The sequence below is a fragment of the Falco peregrinus genome, chromosome 6 (genome assembly GCF_023634155.1).
Source record: "Falco peregrinus isolate bFalPer1 chromosome 6, bFalPer1.pri, whole genome shotgun sequence".
Lineage (NCBI taxonomy): Eukaryota > Metazoa > Chordata > Aves > Falconiformes > Falconidae > Falco > Falco peregrinus.
The window spans coordinates 68631603-68654218 of record NC_073726.1 but is presented as its reverse complement, the minus strand read 5'-3'; the positions used below and the strand labels follow the sequence as shown (position 1 = coordinate 68654218).

Here is a 22616-nt window from a genome sequence, read left to right as displayed (position 1 = left end):
GCCAACCCTGCTCGCGGAGAAGATGGAGACCACTGTCTGACTGCAAACACGAAGGGCAAGGGGTATGCACAGCACCTTTAACATGGCCTCTTAAGTGCTGCTGCAGCCATCCTTGCAGGAACTGCTGCAGCAACATGCATGCAACCAACGCCATGCAACCCACTCACCTGCTGCCTTCCCCATTTTTCAGCATCAGTCCCTTTGCCGGCGCTCCTGCCCTCCCTCCTGCCCATATGCCCTTGGAGACTCCTCTCTCCCAGCAACGTGTGTTTTTCCAGTGGCTCTGGGTATCCCCCCCGCACCACACCCGCGACATGCAGGGTGTTGATTTGACTGGACGTGAGCTCAAAGCTCATTAAGGGCTCATCGATACAGGCGATGAGGAGCTGCGTGGGGTGAGGCAGGGGTAGAGGGGCCCCAAGGCAGGAGGGGCTCATAGCTACCCTCTGTGTGGGAAAGCAGGCCAGTATGTGCCTCTCTGGGCTGGTGTCTCCGTGAGCGGCTCTGCGCACCCCAAGGACCTTCAACTGGCCAGCACCCTGAGGTAGGTGCATCCACTGGGACAGCACTGTCTGGTCTTGGGACATGAGTGCTGGGGTCAGAGAAAGGAGCATTGCAGTGGTGGTAGGGGACAGCTGCCTGCCTGCATGAGCATCCCTGGGGAAGGGCTGCTGCAGGTGCTGAGCTCTCTTCCATCCCAGCTGGGCTGGATGAGGGGATGAGGGGCTCAGCACCCTGAGGACAAGGCAGGATGAAGGATGGTTTCTGCCTCCTGAAAGGTGCTGTAGAGGTGAGCAAATGGAGGCAGCTCTGCCTGCCTGGTGCTCAGATGGGGGCAGTGTGAAGCAGGCATGCTGCCCAAAGCAGGAGCAGGCGTTGTCTATGCTTCACCCTCAGCTATACCACTGCTGTGCCTAAATTCCTTCTGCCGGTTACCATGGCCATTGCCATTGCAATGTGCCCTTGGTGAAGAAAGACACCAGTTACTGGGAAGGCAGCATCTTCCCCGTCTGTCACTCCTACACAGAGCTAACTGGATTCCCCTTGGTGTTAACAGGCAGTTGCAGCAACCAACCTCCACTTCAAACCCCTCTCACCCCCAGTAAAAGCCCAGGCTAGGAGGGTGTTTCTGCTGCAGTGTAGAAGCAGGTCACGAGCCACCACCCCACACACACTGTGCTGCTGGGGGGGACCTGCAGGTGCTGCTCCCTGCCCTGCTGGGGGAGCAGCCCCCCACTGCCTTCCGGGGAGCTGGTGCTGCCAGGTGGGTTGAAGGGGAGGACAGTTGTCCCACAGCAGCACCACCAGAAAGTGTTGTTGGGGGCCTGAAAGCTGAAAAGCTTCTCACAGTGCCTGTGGGCTGGGGGGAGATGTAGTGAGCTTAAATAATGGCTCAGTAAAGATCTTGAAACAGCACTGAGGTGAAACCCCAGGCAAGTTTCCCTGCAGAGGGTCTCCAGTGGATAGGGCTCAAGGGGTGGGCTAGGCGATATGCATAGAGGAGGGATCAGTATAGCTGCCCCTCCCTGGGGCTGGGACAGCCCTTCCCCACCTTGTGTGTTACAGTCCCAAGGATCAGCCCAAAACACTGTGTTTCAGGCTCTTGGCATCCCTTTACAGAGGTCCTGCAAGCTCTGGCTGTCTCTGACAGTGGAGCTGAGCTTACCTGCCTGTACAGCTGCTGGGGTGTTTCCTTCCTATCTCCCTGTGGGTGGTCAGGCATTGGAACAGACTGCCCAGGGAAGTGGTGGAATCACCATCCTTGGAAGTGTTTAAAAAACATGTAGATGAGGTGCTTAGGGGTCATGGTGGACTTGGCAGTCCTGGGTTAATGGTTGGACTTGATCTTAAAGGTCTTTTCCAACCTAAATGATTCTATGATTCTATATGATTCTATCTCCAAGACACTGACCCTGAAGGAGGTGCCTTATGCCCTATGTGAAGCCCTCCCCATCCCTCCTTTGTCTCCACAGCACTGGAGAACTGGTCAAACTCATTCACCCCCTCCCTCCCTCCCTTCCTACCTTCACCCTGCTCCCTACCCCCTGTAAGTGCTGCTTGGAGGGAGAGGCAGCCACAGCCTGGCTATCAAGGGCTCCCCAGTTTGCTGGTGACCTTGCTGCAATTCTGCCAATGCTTGGTGGACACCTCCAGGACATGTAATTTCAGTTCTTCTCCCTCCAAGGGAAGTTCTGTGACAGTTTGAGATTCTGTCAGGCCAAAGGCATGCAGCTGGAAATGTGTTTTCTCCTGGAGAAACTTAATGGGCACAAGGAACAAACAACTGAAATACTGAAAACGACTGATATAAGAACTGCTTATACTGGGGGTGGACCTCCCCATGATGCTGCTGTCTGTTTGCTGGGGATAGAGCAAATATGTGCCATGTCTAGCCCTTGTGGAGATGCTCGTGCAGTAAAGGCTGTGCCTGGCCCCGGAGGGTCAGTCTGCACCCCAGTACGGACTGGCTGTGTGAGCTGTGGCTCAGGTCTCTAGCCAAGGCAACAGGGACAACAGCTTTTCCTTCATCTGTCTTATCTCCTGATATTACAAGCCCTAAGGGAAGAGATGCTCCTTCTGCACCACTTGTATCATGCTTAGCCCAAGAAGTAGGGAGAGGAGAAGAAGACCTGAGTGTTAAAATAGTAGAGATAATAGTGCCCAGCTAGTTGCAGGCTGATCCTAGACGGCAGGGAGCGGTGCCCTTACTGGGTAATGAGCACATTTTCTGGGCTATTTCGAGGAAAACGTCAGCCAAGGGGCTGCCAGCTAGCAATGCTCATGCGTGGTTCCTGCAGAGGGAGTTGGCTCTGCCATTCTGTATTTTCCACCCCAAAAAAGCATATGAACAAATGGAGCCTTGCAGTAGCCTCAGGGCTCTGGGGCATGATTGTGTCTCTGGTTTCATGGAGAAGGAGAACAAAGAGTTTGGCATCTGAAAGCAGGACACAGTTTTCCTCTGTCTTGGCTGTGCTGCAGCAGGAAAATGATATTGTGTTCTGTGTGGTGAGCCTCTGGTCTTTCTTGGAGCTGGATACGCATGCCAGAGTGGCACCAGGCAGTGTCACAGGTGCCACATTTTGATTGAGCTCTTGGTGACTTGATGTAGTGCTCGTTAGCTGCTGTGATCCTGCCCAGAAGAAGCAGAAGTCTCTGTTTTGTCTCCTCCTTCTCCCATCTATCTTCCCCTTTGTGCTTTCAGCTGAATGCAGTAGCAGAAATTTTTGAGGCAGTGCCAGGTTTTCACCCGCTCATCTTACTCCAAGAGCAGCAGGTGCTGTCCAGTGTGGCATGGGCTGGACTCACCTGTGCCCTGCAGGTGGGTCATGTCCCCAGCTGCAAGCTTCCCGGCCGCAGGGGACATGCAGTGCCCAGTCCTTTTTTCCTCTGCCATGCAAGGTGAGGAAAGATTGCTTCCCTGCCATGCTGGACACTTCAAGGCAGTCTCTGGGTCATTCTCACACTTGTTTCTGCTCTTTCCATGTAATTTTTTTTCTTTATTCACTCTTTCATTACTAAATTGTGACAATAAAGTCCAAGATTACTTTCTCAGGTGAAGGTCATCCCTTTCCATTGCAAGACCAATTTCATCCAACTTGCTCTGTTCAATGACTTCATAAAAAAACCCCCAACAAACTAAAAAAAAAACAAACCAGAACATATCAAGGCCAATACAGCAAATAACCACTGACATTAGTTACAGTGTCTCTGGAGGTGCATCAAATCCAGCTCTGCAAGTATGAAGTACTTGTGACTCCTGGCGAGGTGGGGAAATTCACCCCTGTGAAGGCCACAGTCTCACTGAGGATGTTGCTGCAGCTCAGGGTTTGAGCTAAAATCTTAGCTCAGAGGCACAGTTTTTGTAAGGTAGCGGCTGGTGGGAGCAGTAACTCACACTGCATCGGCTGGGCTGTGACACTGCAGCCTTCCTGGGGGAAAAAGTGAAGGGGCCAGCAGGGATGCCCACCCACACTGCGGTGGCAGTGCCTGTATGTCATGCTGGGCTGTAATGAAAAGGGAACAGGAGGTACAAGATAAGTGAGAAATTCCAGCTGAAATTGCTGTCTGATCATTTTTAGGCACTTCTGCCCCAGCGATGTTCTCGGTGAAGTCGCTGGAAGGTTTTTTCCATTAGGTTCCCTGGAGCGAGATCATCCCTTAGCAAGGAACAAGGCAGGCAGGGGAGGCCAATGAAAGTTATTCCTGGGCTGTGTGTACACAAAAAGTGGAGAAATATGTGCAAAACATCAGCTTCTGTCCTAGAGGAGGAATAGTGAGTTGGGGTGGTTTTTTGCTCAGCAGAATTAATGATACCTGCTTTTATCTTCATAAGGTCCCTTGTCCCTCCACCTGTCGTGACAGGTCCCTGACGGCAGTGTTTGCTGTCTCTCTAGTTCCCCCCCAGCCCATCCCCAGTGCTCCTGCCTGTCTCCCATGTCTCCAGGCTGCCCTCCTAGGAGCTGCCTCCCTCCTCCCTGCCCCGTGCAGGCTGGCTGGCTGGTGGTGATGCGAAGTGGGGCACTCGTGGGGTCACCCCACCGCCCTTCCCCGGGAGAAGCACTAACCTGAGTCTCTTCCCTCACTCCATTCCCTGCTTCTTGAGGAACTTGATGTCTTTGAGGGCTGTGCTCCTTTTTCAAGTATGGGTGAAAGTACCACTCGCGCCAGGTCTGGACAGTCTCTGGGAGCCAAGGAAGAGCCCTGCCAGCTCTCCCCTTCCCAGGGAAGCTTTTCAGGTGCCAGAATGAGCCTTAAATGACAGCACTACAGTGGCTCAGAGGGTGCATCATTTGCATTATTCAAAAAAAGACACAAAGCCCTGGCTTTCCTTTCAGACAATGTGAGGTGGCCCCAGCCACTGAGGTCAGAGCAGCCGTGGTAGGTGAAGCACAGCCTGTGGCCTGGAGCAGGATCCAACCCTACTTCCCCTTGAGGGATGAGGAAACAGAGGAGATTCAAGTGGGCATCCGTAGCCAGAGAGGGCATTGCAAAAGCTGACCCAGTTCCTCCTGTGTGCATAATGCAAACATCAAGGTGCAGCTTGGCAAAGCAACCACACAGTAGGCTGTGGCCAGCACCAGCAGCTCAGCGGTTCTTTACCTGTTTTTTGTCAGGGCCATGAGGGACTGCCACAGCCCTCCTGGGATCACAGCCTGGGGCTGCGAGATGTATTCTGGCCCCATGTGGCTGTCTTGTTTGTTTAATATTTTATGAAACATGGTTCATGACCCTCTTGCCCCTTCTGTGTATCTACATAGGGTTGTGGTGTGGTGCCAGCCTCACCTCCCACAATTGTCTGGAGCGATGCTGGTCACTCAGGGCTGCTGGCGGAAGAGGGAGGTTGGGCAACAGCTGCAGGTCAGACTTGGACATCAACCCACATCTCATGCAGGAGTGTCAAAAAGGGGGGTGGAGGTGGAGGCCACCTCGCAGTTTCATCACAAAGGAGAGTTGATTTATTTTCTGCCCACGTCCTCTGTGAGCACTGATTTCTCCTGTAACCAAGCAGTCACCTCTCTTCAGGGAAAGGGAGATGAAAAGCTGGGAGGCTGCACTGGCTGCCTCTTAGGCAGCATATAGACAGGGCTGTGAAACACAAGCCCTGGCCTCCTGACCCAGCTGGGCAGGACAGCAATGCTCCAGCCCTGAGTGGGCTCCAGGTGTGGCCTGTGACCCACCAGCGTCCTCAGGCTCCCACAGAGGGGGTCTTCTCCAGACCCTCCAGCTTCCATGGATGTGGGAAGCTCAAGCACATGCTGCTACTGCAGTGAGCAGAAAATCAGCCAAGAGTCTGCTGTGCCCTGATCACAGCTCTAAGCAAGACGCAAGAGCCTTGGGGTTACTTTGTTGTCATTAAAATGGTGTGGATGGAAGGAAAAGTCTAATTGACTGAACAGCAGCCTGCGCTGTGTAATTAAACTAATTCTGGCTCTACCTGCAAGGGTCAGAATTGATTTGTGTGGCTGTTAAAGCACTGACAAATGAGAGGTGGGAAGGTGTGAAAGTATTTCTTACGTGTGTTTCCACAGGTAATTTTGCTGTTTCGTTTCAGGCAATTTTATGGCCTTGAAATTTTTGGTTTCTGTCCAATTTGAGGAGTCTGTTAATATTTCACACTGAAGCAGGGGAAAGCAAAAAGGTCACCACTGTTAGCAGCTTCAGGAGGCAGTGTTTCAAGTGGATATAATACTTTTCCAGGTCTATTTTGTTATTTGCAGTGGAGTTCCTCAAAAAAAAGGAGTGGAAGGGCTGTTTTCCAGGGTGCATTTCAGCCTGGCTCTGCACCTGCTGGGGAGCACACAATTGTTTATATTGACTTGAGCAGCAGCAGACCAGGCCTTCTGCACGACTCAGTGAAACTCGGGTCACTGCTTTACTGGCAGGGATTTATGAACCTAGCTTTTACTGATCGTTTTGAAAGTCCTGGCTTCAGAATATGATGTATTTGGAAGAAGCTGGATGAGGAACCTGCTAGTGTCATGTTTTAACTCTTTGACCTTGTTTTCAAGTCCTTGCAAGGCAGAGCCCACCTCCAGCTTGTAGCTCTGCTCTTATTGATTATCATTTTGAGTCCTTCAGGCATTTTGCTGTGCTCAAAGTGCTGTGTGCTTTTCAGAACAAATAATGTGACATGACAGAGAGCTGCTGAACCAACTCTCCTCTCTCCAGGCTGTCAGTACAGGGCAGAGCCCTGTCCTCATGCTGGAGGAGGCCCATGTGGATATGTAGAGGGGCTGGTGCATTTTGTCCCAGAAGGACCATTTGTCCAGCATGTGAACTAATGTCTAAACATAGGAGTCAAACACTAAGCCTGGAGCGACCAATGCCTGTACTTTTCCTGGTTAGAGCTGCGTGTCCAGGGAAGGACATGGTGTGGCTGGGCTGCAGGACATGTATGAGCCCTTCTGCCCTAATCATCCATCACTGTAGCAGACAGGACAGTAGGTGGGATAAACCTTCAGCAGGTCCTTTTGACTGTTTTTCTATTTCTTGACTGTGGAGACACCTATAAATCTAGTTTATTCTTTCTGAGCTGGAGATGAAGGACCTCACTTCTCAGGTAAGAAGAAACTGCCAGTACAGTTTGCTGCTCCTCTGCCATTCTGCCCCGAGAACATGAAATACGAGGTGTGACCATCTAGCTGCAGTATCGCTGCAGAACTGTGGCAGCAAGAACAAGGAAAAGAGCGCAGGGAGAGCAGGACATATACATACTTTTTAAGATAGCAGCTTACCTACCATTTTTTGTCTCAGAAAAAAAAAGTAAGTCAAAATGGCTTCTGCTGAGCTTAATTTGTTATGTCTCCAGGCATAGCTAATTATCCTGACTTAGCCCAGCTCTGAATTCTTCCCAGGGGTTTTGGTGCTATTTCTTCTGTTTTGATTTATAATTTTTCTTTATTTTACTTTCCTCCTACATTTCTGTATAATCTTTTTGCTCCCTGCCTTACTGAGGAGCAGGAGCTGGTGTGACAGTACTGTCACAAGGTGTAAGATAGAAAGGGGATCTTTTAAGCAAAGCCTTTACTTCAAGTGTCCAGAAATGCATTCTTCTGGCATCTGCCTCCCGGGCAAGGTGAAACAACAGTCTTTTCTCCCCAGAAGGCTTTTCTGTGCTGCCACTTACTTCTGGGCTTACCTGCAACCATCTTCGGCCTACAGGCGTGAGGCTCAGGGCTGGCTATGTAGCTCAGAGGACTGGTTACAGCCTTCATCCCACAGCAAGGAGTTTTCTGGCTTCTCCACTGACGTACCAGAACGAATTAGTTATTTTCTAGTTCGCCCATTCCCTTCACAGTTGACACAGTTTTTCTAACCTCAGCGACAAATTCTGTGGGGGAAGGAAATCCATCTGCTTTAATTGTGGGGTGTAAACTATAGTAAGCAGGAGCTGATACTGCTGTCGAGCCTGGGCTTGAAAGACCATCTCTGTTCAGGATGCTTTAGAAATACCAGTCAATGAGTGCCCCAAGCACCCCATGGGGCAAATGGGTACTGTTTGTTTAGGAGACAAGACTGCCAAGAGTAAGCAGCTGAAACAAGACCAGCTTTAACAGCTAGAGCATGCCTCCTCTTCATAGCATTGCTTTGTTTCGTGATATAGCCCTTCATTTTTTCTTTTTCTTCTTTTTTTTTTTTTTTTTTAAACATACATCTAGGAATGTTTTTGTCAACAAACTTCTCTGGCAGACTGTAGCACTGGCCGCCCTAATAGCCCCAGGTGGAGGTTTAAATTCAGCTCTATGTAAAATGGGCTGAGAACTGGGTGAGAGCCATTGCTATGCCAGCCCCAGACGCTCCATGGCTGCACATTCCTGTGGAGTATCACCTTTTGCTCTTTTCGAACCTACCACCTGTTGTCTTAATTTAATTGCCCATAGTTCTTGTGGCAGAAATGGTGAATACTCATATTCTATGATACTGATAAATTTATCCTTTTCCTCACATTTGAGCATCCTTTTAGCTCTTCTCCATGCTGCCTTCTGACTTTGCAATATCTTCAGTAAAGGGGAAGGGAGAACTGCACTTAGTTTTTAAGATGAGTGCTATATTGGTTTTGACACTGGTGTCACAACGTAGCCTGTTCTCACTTTCTTTCTAAATTTTTTTGGTGTGTTGGTTATATACTTCTTAGGGCCTAAAATCAATGGAAATGTTCATTAAATTTTTAGTCAGACTCATCCAAATAACCTTCAGGACTTTGGAGTCCTGATGTCATGGGATTTCAGTGGTTCACAGGCTGGCTACAGTCACTAGTGAGTGTCACCTGAATACACATGGTGATTACAATATCACATGCGACATGGTGTACAAGGGGGTGCTGAGCTGATCAGCGATTTCCTCGCCAGCCATTGCAGGTGCACAGCTGTGATCACAGCTGTGTTGCTGCATGACAAGGGATTAGAGCACGAGATTGCAATGTGGGGCATGTCCGTACCAGAGGTGCCATTGCAAAGCTATGCTGTCACAGCCATGCATGGCTGGCCGGGCCACATGACCTCTCAGATGGCTCTATAGCTGGTGTACTCAGTTTTGGGCCCCAGACCTGGGGGATGTGGCACCTCCATCATGCCCTTCTGCACTGTTGCTGATACATGCTAGATGTATTTCTGTGCCTGGACTGCTCTGTGGTGGGTCACCCACAGGCTGTGACTTCCCTGCATGCATACTGGTCTTGGAGCCTTTCTTGCAGAACAGGTGTTGGGGTGAAAAGGAGAAAAGATGAGAGTTGAGGCGTTCGCTTTGTGCTGGTAACAACCAGGTCTGAGCCTGTTGTTAGCAGCCTATGTGACCATGGCTCCTCAGAATGGTAGCTGTGGAGCAAGGCAAAATTACCCTCCTTTTTCTCTCTGGGGAAAGCAGGGAGGCATGGATAGGCTGCCCTGATGTGCACCAGTCTATCCAGTGAGTCCAGCTAAAACCCAGCAAAGCTCCTAAACCTGCTACACTAACACAGGATACCTTCTTTCTTTACTTTCTCATCAGGAGCTTTGCCCAGCACTTACTTCATCCGTGGTCAGCCAGGGTGGAAACTGCCCTTCCTGCTCCTCCTGCCCCTGAGCAAGAGTGGCCATACATCTAAGTCACCATGGGCAAGATGGACAACACCTCCGTGGAGCTGAGCTCCCCCTCCGAGGTGAAGGAAGCAGCTCTGGAGGAGTCAGAGCCCATCGCCCCCGAGGCTGTGAGCACTAAGAAGAAGAAGAAGGAGATCCCAGACAGGGGCTCCTGGAAGGGGAGATTTGACTTCTTGCTGTCCTGCGTGGGCTATGCTATCGGTCTGGGCAATGTTTGGCGCTTTCCGTATCTCTGTGGCAAGAACGGAGGAGGTGAGAAACGCATAGCACCTGCGCTCATCCCTGAGCAGCCTTTTCCCATGAACGGGCTTCAGTTCAGTGTAGGTCTGGACAAGTGGCTGGTCCCCTGGCTGAGAGCTCTCCCTCATGATGTGAGTTATTAAGTTGCCAGGCGACTAGTTCCCATGGTCTGTGGGCTTTACTAGCAAGTGCAGAACGGGAAGCAGGAGCCCAAAGAAATATAACACAGAGTTCGAGTTTTGTCAAGCTTCTCCAGTACTAATTTTCAGGGCTACAGCAAAGAGTGTCTGGGACCTCATTTATTTACAAGGAGGGCTATGCACATAGGCACCCAGCTGGATGCCGGGGCATTCCCAGGGAAATCAGGTTCTATCTGCTAATGGTGGGGTTCTCCTCAGTCTAGTGTATTCTCAAGGGGTAACAGCTTTGCATCTGAATTTGGGTCATGTGTCTGAGGAGTTTTGATTAGAAGCTTTGCATGGACCATAGCAGGGCCAAGCAGACACATATACAAGCATGCGTATGTATGTACATGTATACATGCACCCCTCCAAAATGGTGTTTTTTCTTCAGCCTTGCAGGGAGATGATTTAGTGAGGGGGCTGTGGGCTGCTTTGGTGTCTGTAGAACAGAGGTTCTTTACTCACTGATGCCATGCCCAGCTCTCCCGTTGTTTTTGCCTGTTACTAAAATAATGTTCTCTCCCTGCCTGAAGAGATCCTCCTTGAATCATTTCTCAGGCTTCCCATACAAGTCCAAACCCCTTTGCCTCACCTTTAAGGCTGTATATATAATTTTAGTTTTGCCCATGTTTTAGTCATCCCATGTTGCCCTTTGCTTCCCTCTTAGCTCTTCAATCCCTGTCCCCAGTGCCTTGTTCATTCACACTGCTCTGAGGGGCTCTTCTCATGCTTCTTCTCCACATCTTTTTTCCTTTCCTTTTGCCTTGAATTCCTTTTTCAAAACCACTTTGGTTTTGCTCTCATGACTTCTCCTTATGTTGCCAGCCCACTTCTGTTGTCCATGATGTAGCTGGTGTAGGGTGCTCTTCTCCTTTCACCCTAGGAAAAAAGAGAGGGGTCCAGCTCCCTGCAGCAGCCTATCCGTGTAGGTCCGCAGCATTTAGGGGGATCTTGGCCCTTTCTCTGAAGCGTGTGGAGTGAGTCCCAGCGGGAGACCAGACAGTCATCCATTTTGACAAGATTTATAATTCGGTCTGTCATTTTGTGCAGAGGCGCAAGTATGTGGCTGAGCCAGGTGAGGTTTATGGGAATCAATCAGATCTACCTAGGGAAGCCTGTGCCACCATAGCTAGAACCACAGTGAGGGTCTGCTGGTGTTTTTAGCCACAGTCTGGCACCTGACTGTGCTAGCCCTCCTCAAACAACATTAGCCCCATGGCTAAGCCACAGAGCTGGTTTTGAGCCCAGTCTCTGCCCTGTGATCGCCGCGCCTTCTGAAATATTCCGAATCTGCACTGCCCGTGGCTCTGTCTCCTCACACATAAAGGTGGGGATGACAATATAATGAGATGAGGAGTGTTTGGAAACTAAAATAAATTCTATTTATAAATTCAGCTGAGATCCTAGGACAGAGGCTGCTGGAGAGGTGTGGAGCACTACTGTTAACATTAGCAATGGCACAGGTTGATCTCTGCCCCAGCAGCTGCAGGCACACAGAGGGATCAGCCAGCTGCGAGCAAAAGCACCAGGCAGACAAAACGCAGGAATTAGCGCCTGCCTCCTCTCAAACACCGTGCCTCGCCGGCTGGTTCGTGCCATTCGTGGCAGACTGTATCTTGCTTGTTCCTCTCACCCCTACCCAGTCTGGCTGTTTGCAGGCACGACTGTTTCCGCAGCCGGCAATAATGAGCAGCGAGTGGAGGCTGCTGATGCCGGAGACAGGCAGGAGAGCTGACGCATGAGCGCGTCACCGGGAGCTGATGGGGAGCAGCGAGGAAGGGTGGCACCGTGCGGCGTCTCATTCGCGGTCGGGTGGGCACCATCTTGGCTGTGCCCCGATGGAGGTGCCGCCGGAGGAGCAGGCTGTGGGTGGGACTCTAATTTTAGCGTCCTGCATGTGCGCTGCTCAGAGCACGGTCGTGTGGGCTGCTTCCATTACGCACTGGCAAATTGAACTGAATGGAAATATTGTCGTCTCACTTACTGCTGTCACATTGTATCGGCACATGGCTGATTTGCTCGGCATTGTAATCAGGCGCGTAATTAGGGGATATTTGGTCAGGGTACAGCAGCCTAGCGCAAGGCCCGTCGGCTGCAGGGAGCAGGCTTTACCCAGAGCGGTTCCTGGGCTCCCTGCTGGCTCTGCACACAGCTGAATGTGCCCAGTTATGACTAACACGTCAGCCTCTACACCGGTTTCTAACCTCATGCAGTCCTGATGTCAACAGAATTTTACCGGACTCTAAACAGACTCTAAATGCAGCTCAGTAGGTGCTAAAAATTGTCTGTGAGATCCTGAGCTTGAATAACTTGAGAGAATAACATTTCTTTAAATAAGCATCATGCTTTTCTCATTTACACATCGAGACTCCAAGCAACAGCATGTAACAGCTTGTAATGCTCAACTTCTGAATCGTGGGCAGTGTTCAGCATTTTAGGGATTAATTATTATTGCTTGCTGTACAGCATTAGGAGCTGGAGACTAAAGGCAGACAGGGGGGCTGCACAGTGAGTGTCAGGCACTACGTGATTCTTCCCTGCCTCCAGGGGCTGGTGCCATTACCCGTTTGACCCATGGACTTTGGAGACAAGTTTGGGCTCTCCCAAGGTCACATGCAATCATTTGTAGCAGGCCCAGGAACTGAACCAGACCTTTCAGCAGCCTGTCCAGGGCCAGAGATTAAAGACCATCCCTTTCTGTGCCAATGATTAGACACAGGCATGAAAACTTAAGGTACAAATTTCAGAACTGATTTCCCCTCTGGCTGTACAGCACCCGGGGATATTATCCCTGCCTGCTCAGGGAGCTGACTCTCCAGAGTGGCAGTGTCATTGCCAACTGCCCTCAGTTCAAGGCTTTTGTCTGGTTTGTAGACTTTCTTCTATTATAGAGGATTTTTGTTAAGCCAGGATAAATGACCTGGGTCTGAAAGTTTGTTTTTTTCTCAACAGTCTAATAAAATCTTTCACCTACAAACCTTCCTGGCCTGCTATAGATAAAAAACGCGGGATCATCAGGGCTGTGGCCAAATTTAATTAGCTGCTTGCACAGAAACGAGCAAGGCACTATGATGGCTGATAAGCTCCGTGTCCAAACTCTACGGTAAGGCACAACAGTAGCGAGGCAGCATCTGTGTCCTCAGAGCAGACCCTGGCTTCCCGCAGGGCTCCCAGGGGGCTGGACCTTGTATGCTGCGGCAGCGAGCGCGAGTGCAGGGGAGGATGCTGAGCAGGCAGCACTCCTCCTGCAGCAATGCTCAAAGCTGTTCGCTCCGCCACAGGCTGCTGATGAAGCCGAGAGCCTGTGCTTCCACGCCAGCTTGTGATTCAGGCTCATGGTCATCAAGCTGCTGGCCTGGAGCGTGTTTTCTTCCCACCAGCGGCTGCCAGTTCCTCTTGCATGTTGCCTCCCATGCATTTCCATGCCGGGTGCTGGCACCTGCCTCTCCCAGCTGGGCTCAGCTCCCCGCTTGGCAGGCAGGCATCCCCAGCTGGGTGTCCCCTGAGCCAGCATCCCTGGCTGTGCCTTGCTGCTTCTCTGCCCTTGGAGAGCAGCTGCTGGAGCCTGGCTTTGCCAGGTGCAAGCTGAGCTGCAGCTCTCCGGAGTGGCTTTGCTTGCTGAATCTGTGTTTGCTTTCCCACTGATGTCTGGAGAAGAAGACTCAGACTGACAGCTCAGCCCTCCAGCTAGTGCAGAAACCAGTGCCGTCCCAAACACTGCCAGCTGCTTCTGAGCAAACTGAGTGTCCCCTCTCTCTCCCCAGCCAGCATCTTCTGCAGGAGTTTGTTCTCCTCAGGAATGATGGCACGCTCCAGCACATGCATGAGGAAGCTGGAAAAGGAGTTTTGTCCCAAGTCCCAGAAGTCAGGATGACCTGAACATGTACAGACTTTAAATCACACAATGAGGCTCTCCTATTCTATTTGCTCTTCTAATTACGAGGTGCAAGTAATAACTCTAATGAATGGCTGCACCACCTCATTTCTAGTGCTGAGATGATTTCCACAGGGTCCATAAAGAGGAATGCTTTCACCAGGAATTTTAAGGGTAAAGCCTAGAACAAGGGTGGGGAGGTATATAGGGCTGTTACAAGAGCAAATACAGTCTTAACCACACTTTCCTTAGAATACTGAAATAGCTATAAAAAAAGAAAGTAGTGCCCATTGCCAGATATTCCTGTGCTTTTTCCTTCAAGGTGAAGAACTGGGAGCTGCTGCAAGCAGTATAGGAAAGATCAACAAGAACAAGTTACCAATGTCGGTGTCCAAGCTTTTGGGTTTGTTGTCAGATTTGGCTTAGCATTTCCTAAATACCTAATGAAGTGAGACTGGCATCACATAGCTAGTGATGCCAGTATGTATGTATATATGATACATATATATCCATAGTGAACAGATAAGGGAAAGGCAGTGGCAATCTCAGTGGGCGACTCACTGAACATACCAACTCCAGTCGCAAACTGTCGCCTCTGAACAAATCTGCTCCTCATCACGTGGGTGCTGCAGAGCAAGAAACAGCAGCTGGAAGCATTTATTTCTTGGTAAAAGGGGAAGCCATCTGATAACATTGCTCCTTCTTTCAGGGGCCTTCCTCATTCCCTATTTCCTGACGCTGGTGTTTGCTGGGATTCCTCTATTCCTGCTGGAAACTGCTCTGGGCCAGTATACCTCTGTCGGCGGACTGGGAGTCTGGAAATTAGCACCCATGTTTAAAGGTACTGTACTGTAAGTTTGTGAAGGTGAAGATAATGGCACATAACTACAGAGAAAAACCCTTTAATGGTTTGGGAAGCAAATCAGCAAATCCATGGGGACTGGGATGGGGTGGTAGGTAAGGGGAGTTTTAGCCTTCTGTCTTTATCAAGCTGTCCTTGACCCTGGTGTCTGCAGTCACTAACATCACTGTGCTCTGTTCAAGCAGTCTTGTGCGGTGACAAGTTGCTTCATGAGCAGCAGGGACTGTGACAGAGGGGCACTGGTTGCAGAAGACCTGCCATAAGTGTCCCTGTATAGGTTTACTTTAATAATTATACATGGGAAAGCTGTAGACAGGAGATGTGAACCTGTTGCCATGTCTGGAGTGACTGCGTTCTGAAAACCAGTGGTGATTTAGAAATGTCTTGGATGTGGGAAAAGAGATTCTGCCAGGGAAGTGACTGGATCTTGGATTTCTTGGAGCTCTGTAGCACACTGAAGTGTAGCACTATTCACCCAGTGGAAACAGGTGGGTGAGAGATGTGAGGGAATGAGGCTCCCTTGCTGACCAGCTCACGGTGTAGGTGTAACACATGCTGTGTTGATGAGCTGATTCACTTTTTCTGGCTCTGCCTCAAAGCTCACTGTGGTGCCTGTGAGCTCAGTTGGGTACCAGAGACCTGGATTGATGCTGCTCTCTGCCTTCATTTGCAGGAGTGGGACTGGCAGCTGTGGTTCTCTCCTTCTGGCTGAACATCTACTACATCGTCATCATTGCCTGGGCTCTCTACTATCTCTTCAACTCTTTCACTGCGGTGAGTCACAGGCATGTCTACAGCGTGGCATTGGCTGTGTTCTGGGTCCCTACTCCCTGCTTTATGGAGAGTGAGTTGTTCATGTTGCAAAACATGCACTAGCTGCTGGTAGTTTGTGCAAAGAGCCTTTGTCGGCACCCTGCTGGACCCTTCCTGAGGAGTTTATCGACCCTGTAGGCAAGCTGTGTAGTGCTGATGGGCACTGATGTTTTTCCTCTGGAGAGGATGATCCCCTGAAGGGGATGGTCCCAGCCCCTTTCTGGGAACTGCTCCCCACTCACATCAGTCTTTAAAGCTCAGCCTGTGTCTCTGCTCTATTTCTAGAGCTGTGCGAATCTATGAGCTGCACATTTCCACAACTGGTTTTGTCACATGTTCTTATTACCCAGGATTTGGTATTGACCTTAATTAGTCCTCCTTTACGCTTCTCTTGATAAATGAAATCCCGGGGATTTTTTTCTGCTGGGAAAATTATTCAGAAAGCATTTAGACATCTGCTTGTGACTGTCCCTTAACACATGCTTTGGCATTGTGGTTTATAGTGGGTTCCTCTCCCATAGGAGGGTCTGGAAGGCTAGAATCACACCCTGCATTAATTTCTTGATAGCTGAATGATTTATTTCAGCCCAGAAGCTGGGAAGAGCTCCCTTAAGTAAATCTCTGAGCAACCAGCAGCCTTAAAGACATAAACCTGTTGGTACATTCAGGTGTCACAGACCCAGCTGGTGACAGTGCTCATATCTACACAAGCAGCTCCAGGTGTTCAGCTCAAGACCTTTTACCAGAGATAATTCCAGATTCCCAAAAGGAGCCAAGATGCGAATAAAAAACCTAGGCTGATGCCTGTCCCCTGTCTCTCCTAAATTTGACTAGGAGTATTCTGAATATGAATAGGAGCCCAGCTGCCTTCTGCAGTTTCTGTCCTCTGAAATTCAAAGGAAATAGAGCAGCAACGAACCATCCCCCTGCCTGCCCCTCCTTATAAGAGCTGTGCAGCATCTCTGATGTGCAAACTGCTCGGTTGAAGGGCTGCTGTGCAATGCTTGAGCCCTTGCATTTGTTTCAGTGCAATTAGCAAGTCCACAATGAAATCACTGAGTGGTGCAAACAGCCTGGGTGGCCACCGGGGTGTCCCCACCTGCCCTTCCCATAGCCCTTCTTCTGCCAAGCCACTGTGCACCTTAGGAGGTATCATTTGCTGGAGCGAACTGATTTAGAGCGGGGGGTGAAGGCAGCACTTAGAGGCACTGATGCCACAAAGCACTTAAAACACAGATAACATTTCTAAAGGGGGTCTGTGTTTGTGGATGAATAGGAATGGATACAAACATCTTCTTAAAGCTTTGTTGAGCTGGAGCCTGAGGTCTTATCTGCAGAGGGAAATCATCCAGAATAGCCGTTCTGCATTTATCTACATGCACTGCACTTGGGAAATGAGATTGCTGCACATGGAGACGTATCTGAGCTGCTCTTGTTGGGCTGCCTTGGCCGTGGTACTACACGGCATGGGTGAGTTGCCCTGTGTGCTCGCACAGCCCCTGACAGTGCAGTTTCATTGCTTGCAGCGCCAGAGCCAATTGTAATAAATCTGTAGCGGTGTGCTGCTGTCACACTGTTACTTACAGTGTCAACATCTCCCAGGAATCACTTTGTGCTGCTTATAATCAGGGCAGAGGACAGCATGAAATAGCTACTACCCTTTAAATTTACTCCTGGGCTTATGTTACAGTAGTTTATTTGTGTAGCAAACTGTTTGCCCCCATTCTCAATGCCACATTGCTTTTTAAGCATTTGAAGTTTAGTATAAACGAGAAATAAGAAACAAATCGTTGTTTATTCTTTGTGCACTGAATTCCAGCCACTTGTTGAATAAAGCTAGCCAAAAGCTATAATGATTATAAGCACAATATCCCTTGGTAGCTATTTTAATTAGTAGCTATTAATTACCAGCAGTTAATTGGAAATGGCTTTCTGTCTGGGGAATTGCTACCATTTTATTAGAGCTACAGTATTGCCCTAATCACGTCATGATATTGTTTCCTGGAAAATCCATGTCACTATTTATCATTATTTTGGGAAATCATTTCATGCTTTTGGCTGCAAGGTTTCTGCCCATTCGGAGAAGCCTCCCATCCTCTTTGCAAAAACAATGGAGTTTCAGTTTTAAAGAAGCAAAATTTCACTTCTTACCGCTGCCCTGTGGAGATGTCACATTAATTCTAACCTTGCTGTCCTTGTGCTGGCACAGAACCTGCCATGGCAGAGCTGCGGGAATGCCTGGAACACCAACCGTTGCTTCTCCAACTATTCCCTGGATGACACCACCAATCTCACCAGCGCCGTCACCGAGTTCTGGGAGTATGTCCACAGCCTCCCTACACCAGGTTTCTCCCCCTTGCTGCGGCCAGGCCATCGTGCCTGCTCGCCAGGGCTGCAGCCATGCCTGCTAGCACCTTTCCTTGGACAGCCTTGGCAGGAGGGCATCAGAGCCGGCCATTGGCTGAGGTGGACATGCACACAGGGTGCTCTGTACAGCCGCAGGTCAGATGGATAGAGAGGATAACAGCCTCTCTGCCTCTCTTCTCCTTCCTTTACCCCATCACGATGAGCCTCAGGTCCCTTTAGGGTTTTGCAGGCTCTCGTGCTTGTCTGCACCTGGCCCTTTGCCCTTCAGCCACCTCTGGGTTCTCCAGTCCCTCTGACCCCAAGGGTTGGACTTCCCCCTAACATATTCTTTCCTTAACGCCACCTCTGCCCCCCAGGAGGAACATGCACCAGATGTCTGGGGGCCTGGGGGAGCCTGGCACCATCCGCTGGCCCCTGGCTGGCACACTGGCCCTGGCCTGGCTGCTGGTCTACTTCTCCATCTGGAAGGGCGTGGAGTGGACAGGCAAGGTACGATGCAAGAACTGAGGGTTTCGGTGCTGCCTTGCATTGCCATGCTTGGGTCTCAGCTGTCAGAATGTCCTCTGGACTCAATTTTGTTTGAGTGCCTATAACTAAGGTTATGGTGTTTCGAGGCAGAATCACAGTAATAGATACTATTAAATTCCTGACATTTACCTTCCACGGCTGTAAAAATTGCTACCGTGTTTATGGTAATTTTCATTCTAAGCATAGGGAATAGCTCTTCCCTTTAAAGTCACGGGTCTGGGTGCTCAGTCTCTTTGGGAATAGACTTGGGAAAAGATCTTCAGAGATTTCTTACATTTTCTACCTTGGGAGAGCCCTTTGAGAGAGTGAGGTCTCTTCCAGGCTCCCCCTTTTGAAAATCACAGTCTCGTAAAACGCTGCTGATGGAAAAAACCCCACCTCTTCCTTTGAAATTTTTCCTGCTGCCCTTTAAGCATTGGTGGGAGACCTTCAGATCAGAAGCACGTTGTTATTCGCTGTGTAACATTTCAGGCTAGCACAGTGGAGAGGTAATTGCTTAGTTTAGTGAAACAGCAATGCCGAGGTACTGAGATGTGTTATTTAGAGCACAGCGTGGTGTAGCGGGACAATACTGTGAGAGTAATCTAGAGGAGAGATCAGAAAGAGGCACTTCAGGCACAGGTCACCTAAGCTGTTAACCTCCCCAGTGGCTCTCAGACAGGTGTTAGGTGTGCAGCTGCAGCAAAGCCCTGGCGATGGCTGGTACGGACCCTGTGATGAGGGATGGCATGTGCCTGAGTCCCTGAAAGTGCTGAGAAGGAAGCGGTGGAGTCAAGACAACTTAGATTGCTCGATGCATTGGACTAGAGAAACACCAACTTTAGCTCTGCAAAATAAGGATGTGATGACTTAAAGGGATTACTTCGGTGGAGTAAATTTATCCCTGTGCAATTCCCTTGTCTTTGGGCAATTCATCCAGACTTTAACATGCTACTTTTGTGATTAGTGCATCCTTGCGTGTCATTGGCAGAGAGAAACCTCAAACAGCCAGAAACATTATTAGCATGGGAATGGGAAACAGAAACAACACGGAAATGCTGCCCGAAGTGGCTGTGCATGGGGAGCCTGTCCTGCTTGCAGGGGCACATGATGGATGCAATGCCACCACAGGCAGGAAGGCTCCTAGGCACTGGTGGGCTGATGGCTTCTCTCCCATGGTGTCTTTCGCAGGTGGTGTATTTCTCAGCCACCTACCCCTACTTCATGCTTTTCATCCTCTTCTTCCGGGGAGTCACCCTGCCAGGAGCCAAGGAGGGCATCCTCTTCTACCTCACGCCTGACTTCAGAAAGCTCTCCAACTCCGAGGTTTGTAGCCTAGTGTGGAGGAAAGCTCTTACCTCCTGGTTTTCTCCACATTAGTCTTCCCCAGGTGATTCCCTTGAATATTTTAAGTATTAAAAACCCCCTTGGAACAGTTCCCTGTTCAAGCAGCCATGACCCTTACAGGTGCAGACCGAGTTGAGTAGCAGGCCCTTCGGGGTGGAAACCTGTGCAGCAGCTCGGCTGTACTCAAGCAGCGTTACCCATGGGCAAGGGTGTCAGAACTTGCCCCAGTGAAGGGAAGTCCCCTCTGGGCTGGGAATGCCTCATTTCACTGACTGTCCCAGGGCTGGTGATTTGGTCTTGATTCGGTGGTCGCAGAGAAAAGACGATGTAGTCGTACTGGCATAGGGGCCTCAGAAGCAACACAAACACAACAGCACACACAGCAGCAATTTTTGGTAGTGCTTGAATGATGAGTGGTGGCCAGTTATGCTGCCTTGGTCAGTGGAAGAACAGAGGGGACCCAGGCAGAGCATGGAGGTTTGCAAAGGCAAATATTTTCAGGAGACACAGACCCTGCCTTTTGCAGCAGCAATGCTTCCATGGCTCCAGAGTCACCAGTCACATGTGAGTGGGGACAACTGGACACCCATCATTTCTCAAGGGGCCTCGATGATCCCTCTTGCAGGACACACACTGTAACTGTACTGCCAGCTGCAATAGCTCTCATGCTAGAAACAGAGCCCTCAAGACCAGAAGAGTTGTTTAAATACTATGTAATTAAGAAATGAACACTCTGCCCCCTTTTCTTGTGCATTCTAGGCTTTAAGACTGTAAAGCATCAGGACCAGCCTTGCAAGCTGTTCTCTGTAGTTGTTTGCGCAAGAAACTCTATGTTGGAAAATCAAAGACATGCTAGTGGAATAGGAATGGAGGGGGTGAGCATGGGATGTGGGTCTCCGAGAGGAGCAGCACCTCTTGGGGGGCAGCTGTGGGAAAGCAAACACACACACACAAGTTCAGATGATGTGTGAGTCCTTTCTGACCTGCAAAGAGAACTGAGTGACACAGTCCAGAAAATGGGATGCAGGACCCTTCCTCCATCCTCATCCATCTCTGGAAGCAGCCTCGAGCCACAGGTTTTGGAGGGCTGGGGATGTACATCTGGTGCTGGGCTAGGCTGCACTTTTGATGTGCTTGTCATGTGAGAAGGCTGCAGACCTCCTGCTCCTCTGCCTCCTCCTCGGGGAGGCACTGCTCTCTAGCACGCTTCTTCCTGACACTGCAAGCAGGAGAGGCACACGCCACGTCCCTGACTCAGTGCCCTCTGGTAAAGACCCCTGGCAGCCTGGTTCCCCTGTGGGGAGGCACAGGGGCCCTGCTGGCCTTACGTAGCTGTGGGATGTGCAGTGGCTCCAGGAGGCAGCATGCTCCGACCACATCTGTGAGACACACATGCACAGCATCCCCAGCCCATGGGCGAAACGGGGCTGCACCCGCCATGTCTGTTACTCTCCTCTCCACTTGCACCCATCTCTGAGCCCTAGCTCGCCCTGGAGATAGGTGGTGTTCAGAAAGGCATGGAAATGTCTGCTCTTCAGACATGTTCACCCCAGTTGGCAGTAACACAGCTACAGGTTTCAAGGTGGCTCCTATGACATTTCTAGCCACTGCCCCAAACATTTCCTTGGAGCTTGAGTCAGCAGCCAGTGTTGCAGGCACCTGTGGCTCTAGTGGCATGGTGCCCTCAGGTCCTGACAACCCCAGTGGGCTGTATGGCCAAGTCCACAGCCCCACCAGCTGTATCCAGCCCTGTTGCTAGCCCTGCACTGGGTGCTGTAGGAGATGCACCTGCAGCATGCAGTCCCTCCTGCTGTACTCTCCCCGCTCCTTCTCCACAGGTCTGGATGGACGCAGCCACGCAGATCTTCTTCTCTTACGGCCTGGGGCTGGGCTCTCTGATCGCTCTGGGGAGCTACAACACTTTCCACAACAATGTCTACAGGTCTGTTGTTTTTTTTCCAGCTGCCTTCGTGGCAGGGAGTGCTCACAGGTGAGGTAGGGGGTCACGGTGGGTCTGGGGTATCTGATCTCCGACATCCCCTCGCTGGCAACATGTGGCCTCGGGGACACATGGTGATCATTGTAGCAGAGGTCCCCTGCCTGCAGGACACTTAACACATCACCTGGGCTGCCTCTCCAAGGCACAGGAACTGCTCTAGGCAGGGCTTGGACTTTTGTTTACCCACCCTTAGCTCTTGGCCTCTTGGTAGGGACCTGCAGGTGTTTTCTTTCTTTCTCTCTTCCAGAGATTCCATTATTGTCTGCTGTATAAATTCCACCACAAGCATATTTGCTGGGTTTGTTATTTTCTCTATTGTTGGCTTCATGTCACACATCACGAAGAAGTCGATCTCAGAGCTGGCCTCTTCAGGTAAGCCGAAACCCGTGTTCAAATGCAACAGCAACCTTTGAGAGAAAATCATCAGTGAGCATGGGATGCTCCCAGGGCTTTCTTGACTGGGACCCAAGTGTACAACCCTCTTTGCGTGTCCTCCCACCAACGTGGATCTCGGGCACTTGTGGCTGGTGTTCATCACACTGGCTTCAAGGGACATCTCCACCTGCTTTTAATGTTCACCTTCTTTTAGTGCTGAAGTTTCACATCCTTTTGCCATTTTCCTCCTGAAACCTTCCTATGAAGAATAGATACTGCCTATGTTTTCAGTAGATATGATAAAAAATTGGAGTCCCTTTTCCATGTGAAATTCTGAAATGGTAATCTCAGAATAATTTTTCAGCCAAGATGGGACTGTGTCATTTTGCACAAAGACATATTTTGAAATTGCTGGCTTCCCAGAGAAAGCCTTTATTTCAAGGTTTCTTTCTCTCAAGCATTGTGTGATGGA

General features: G+C 50.2%; 1 protein-coding gene across 1 annotated transcript in view; it reads left to right on the top strand.

Moving 5' to 3' along the window:
- Positions 1–338: 338 nt before the first annotated feature.
- Positions 339–22616, top strand: part of LOC101916548 (sodium- and chloride-dependent GABA transporter 1-like) — a 36528-nt gene continuing 14250 nt past the window's right edge. Inside the window, exons 1-9 of the mRNA XM_005241767.3 lie at positions 339–544; positions 9487–9830; positions 14584–14715; positions 15410–15510; positions 17759–17868; positions 18273–18405; positions 19615–19749; positions 21609–21712; positions 22017–22141. Coding sequence (XP_005241824.1) covers positions 9590–9830; positions 14584–14715; positions 15410–15510; positions 17759–17868; positions 18273–18405; positions 19615–19749; positions 21609–21712; positions 22017–22141 — 1081 coding nt within the window. The 5' untranslated portion in view covers positions 339–544; positions 9487–9589. The remainder of the gene's footprint in view (positions 545–9486; positions 9831–14583; positions 14716–15409; positions 15511–17758; positions 17869–18272; positions 18406–19614; positions 19750–21608; positions 21713–22016; positions 22142–22616) is intronic.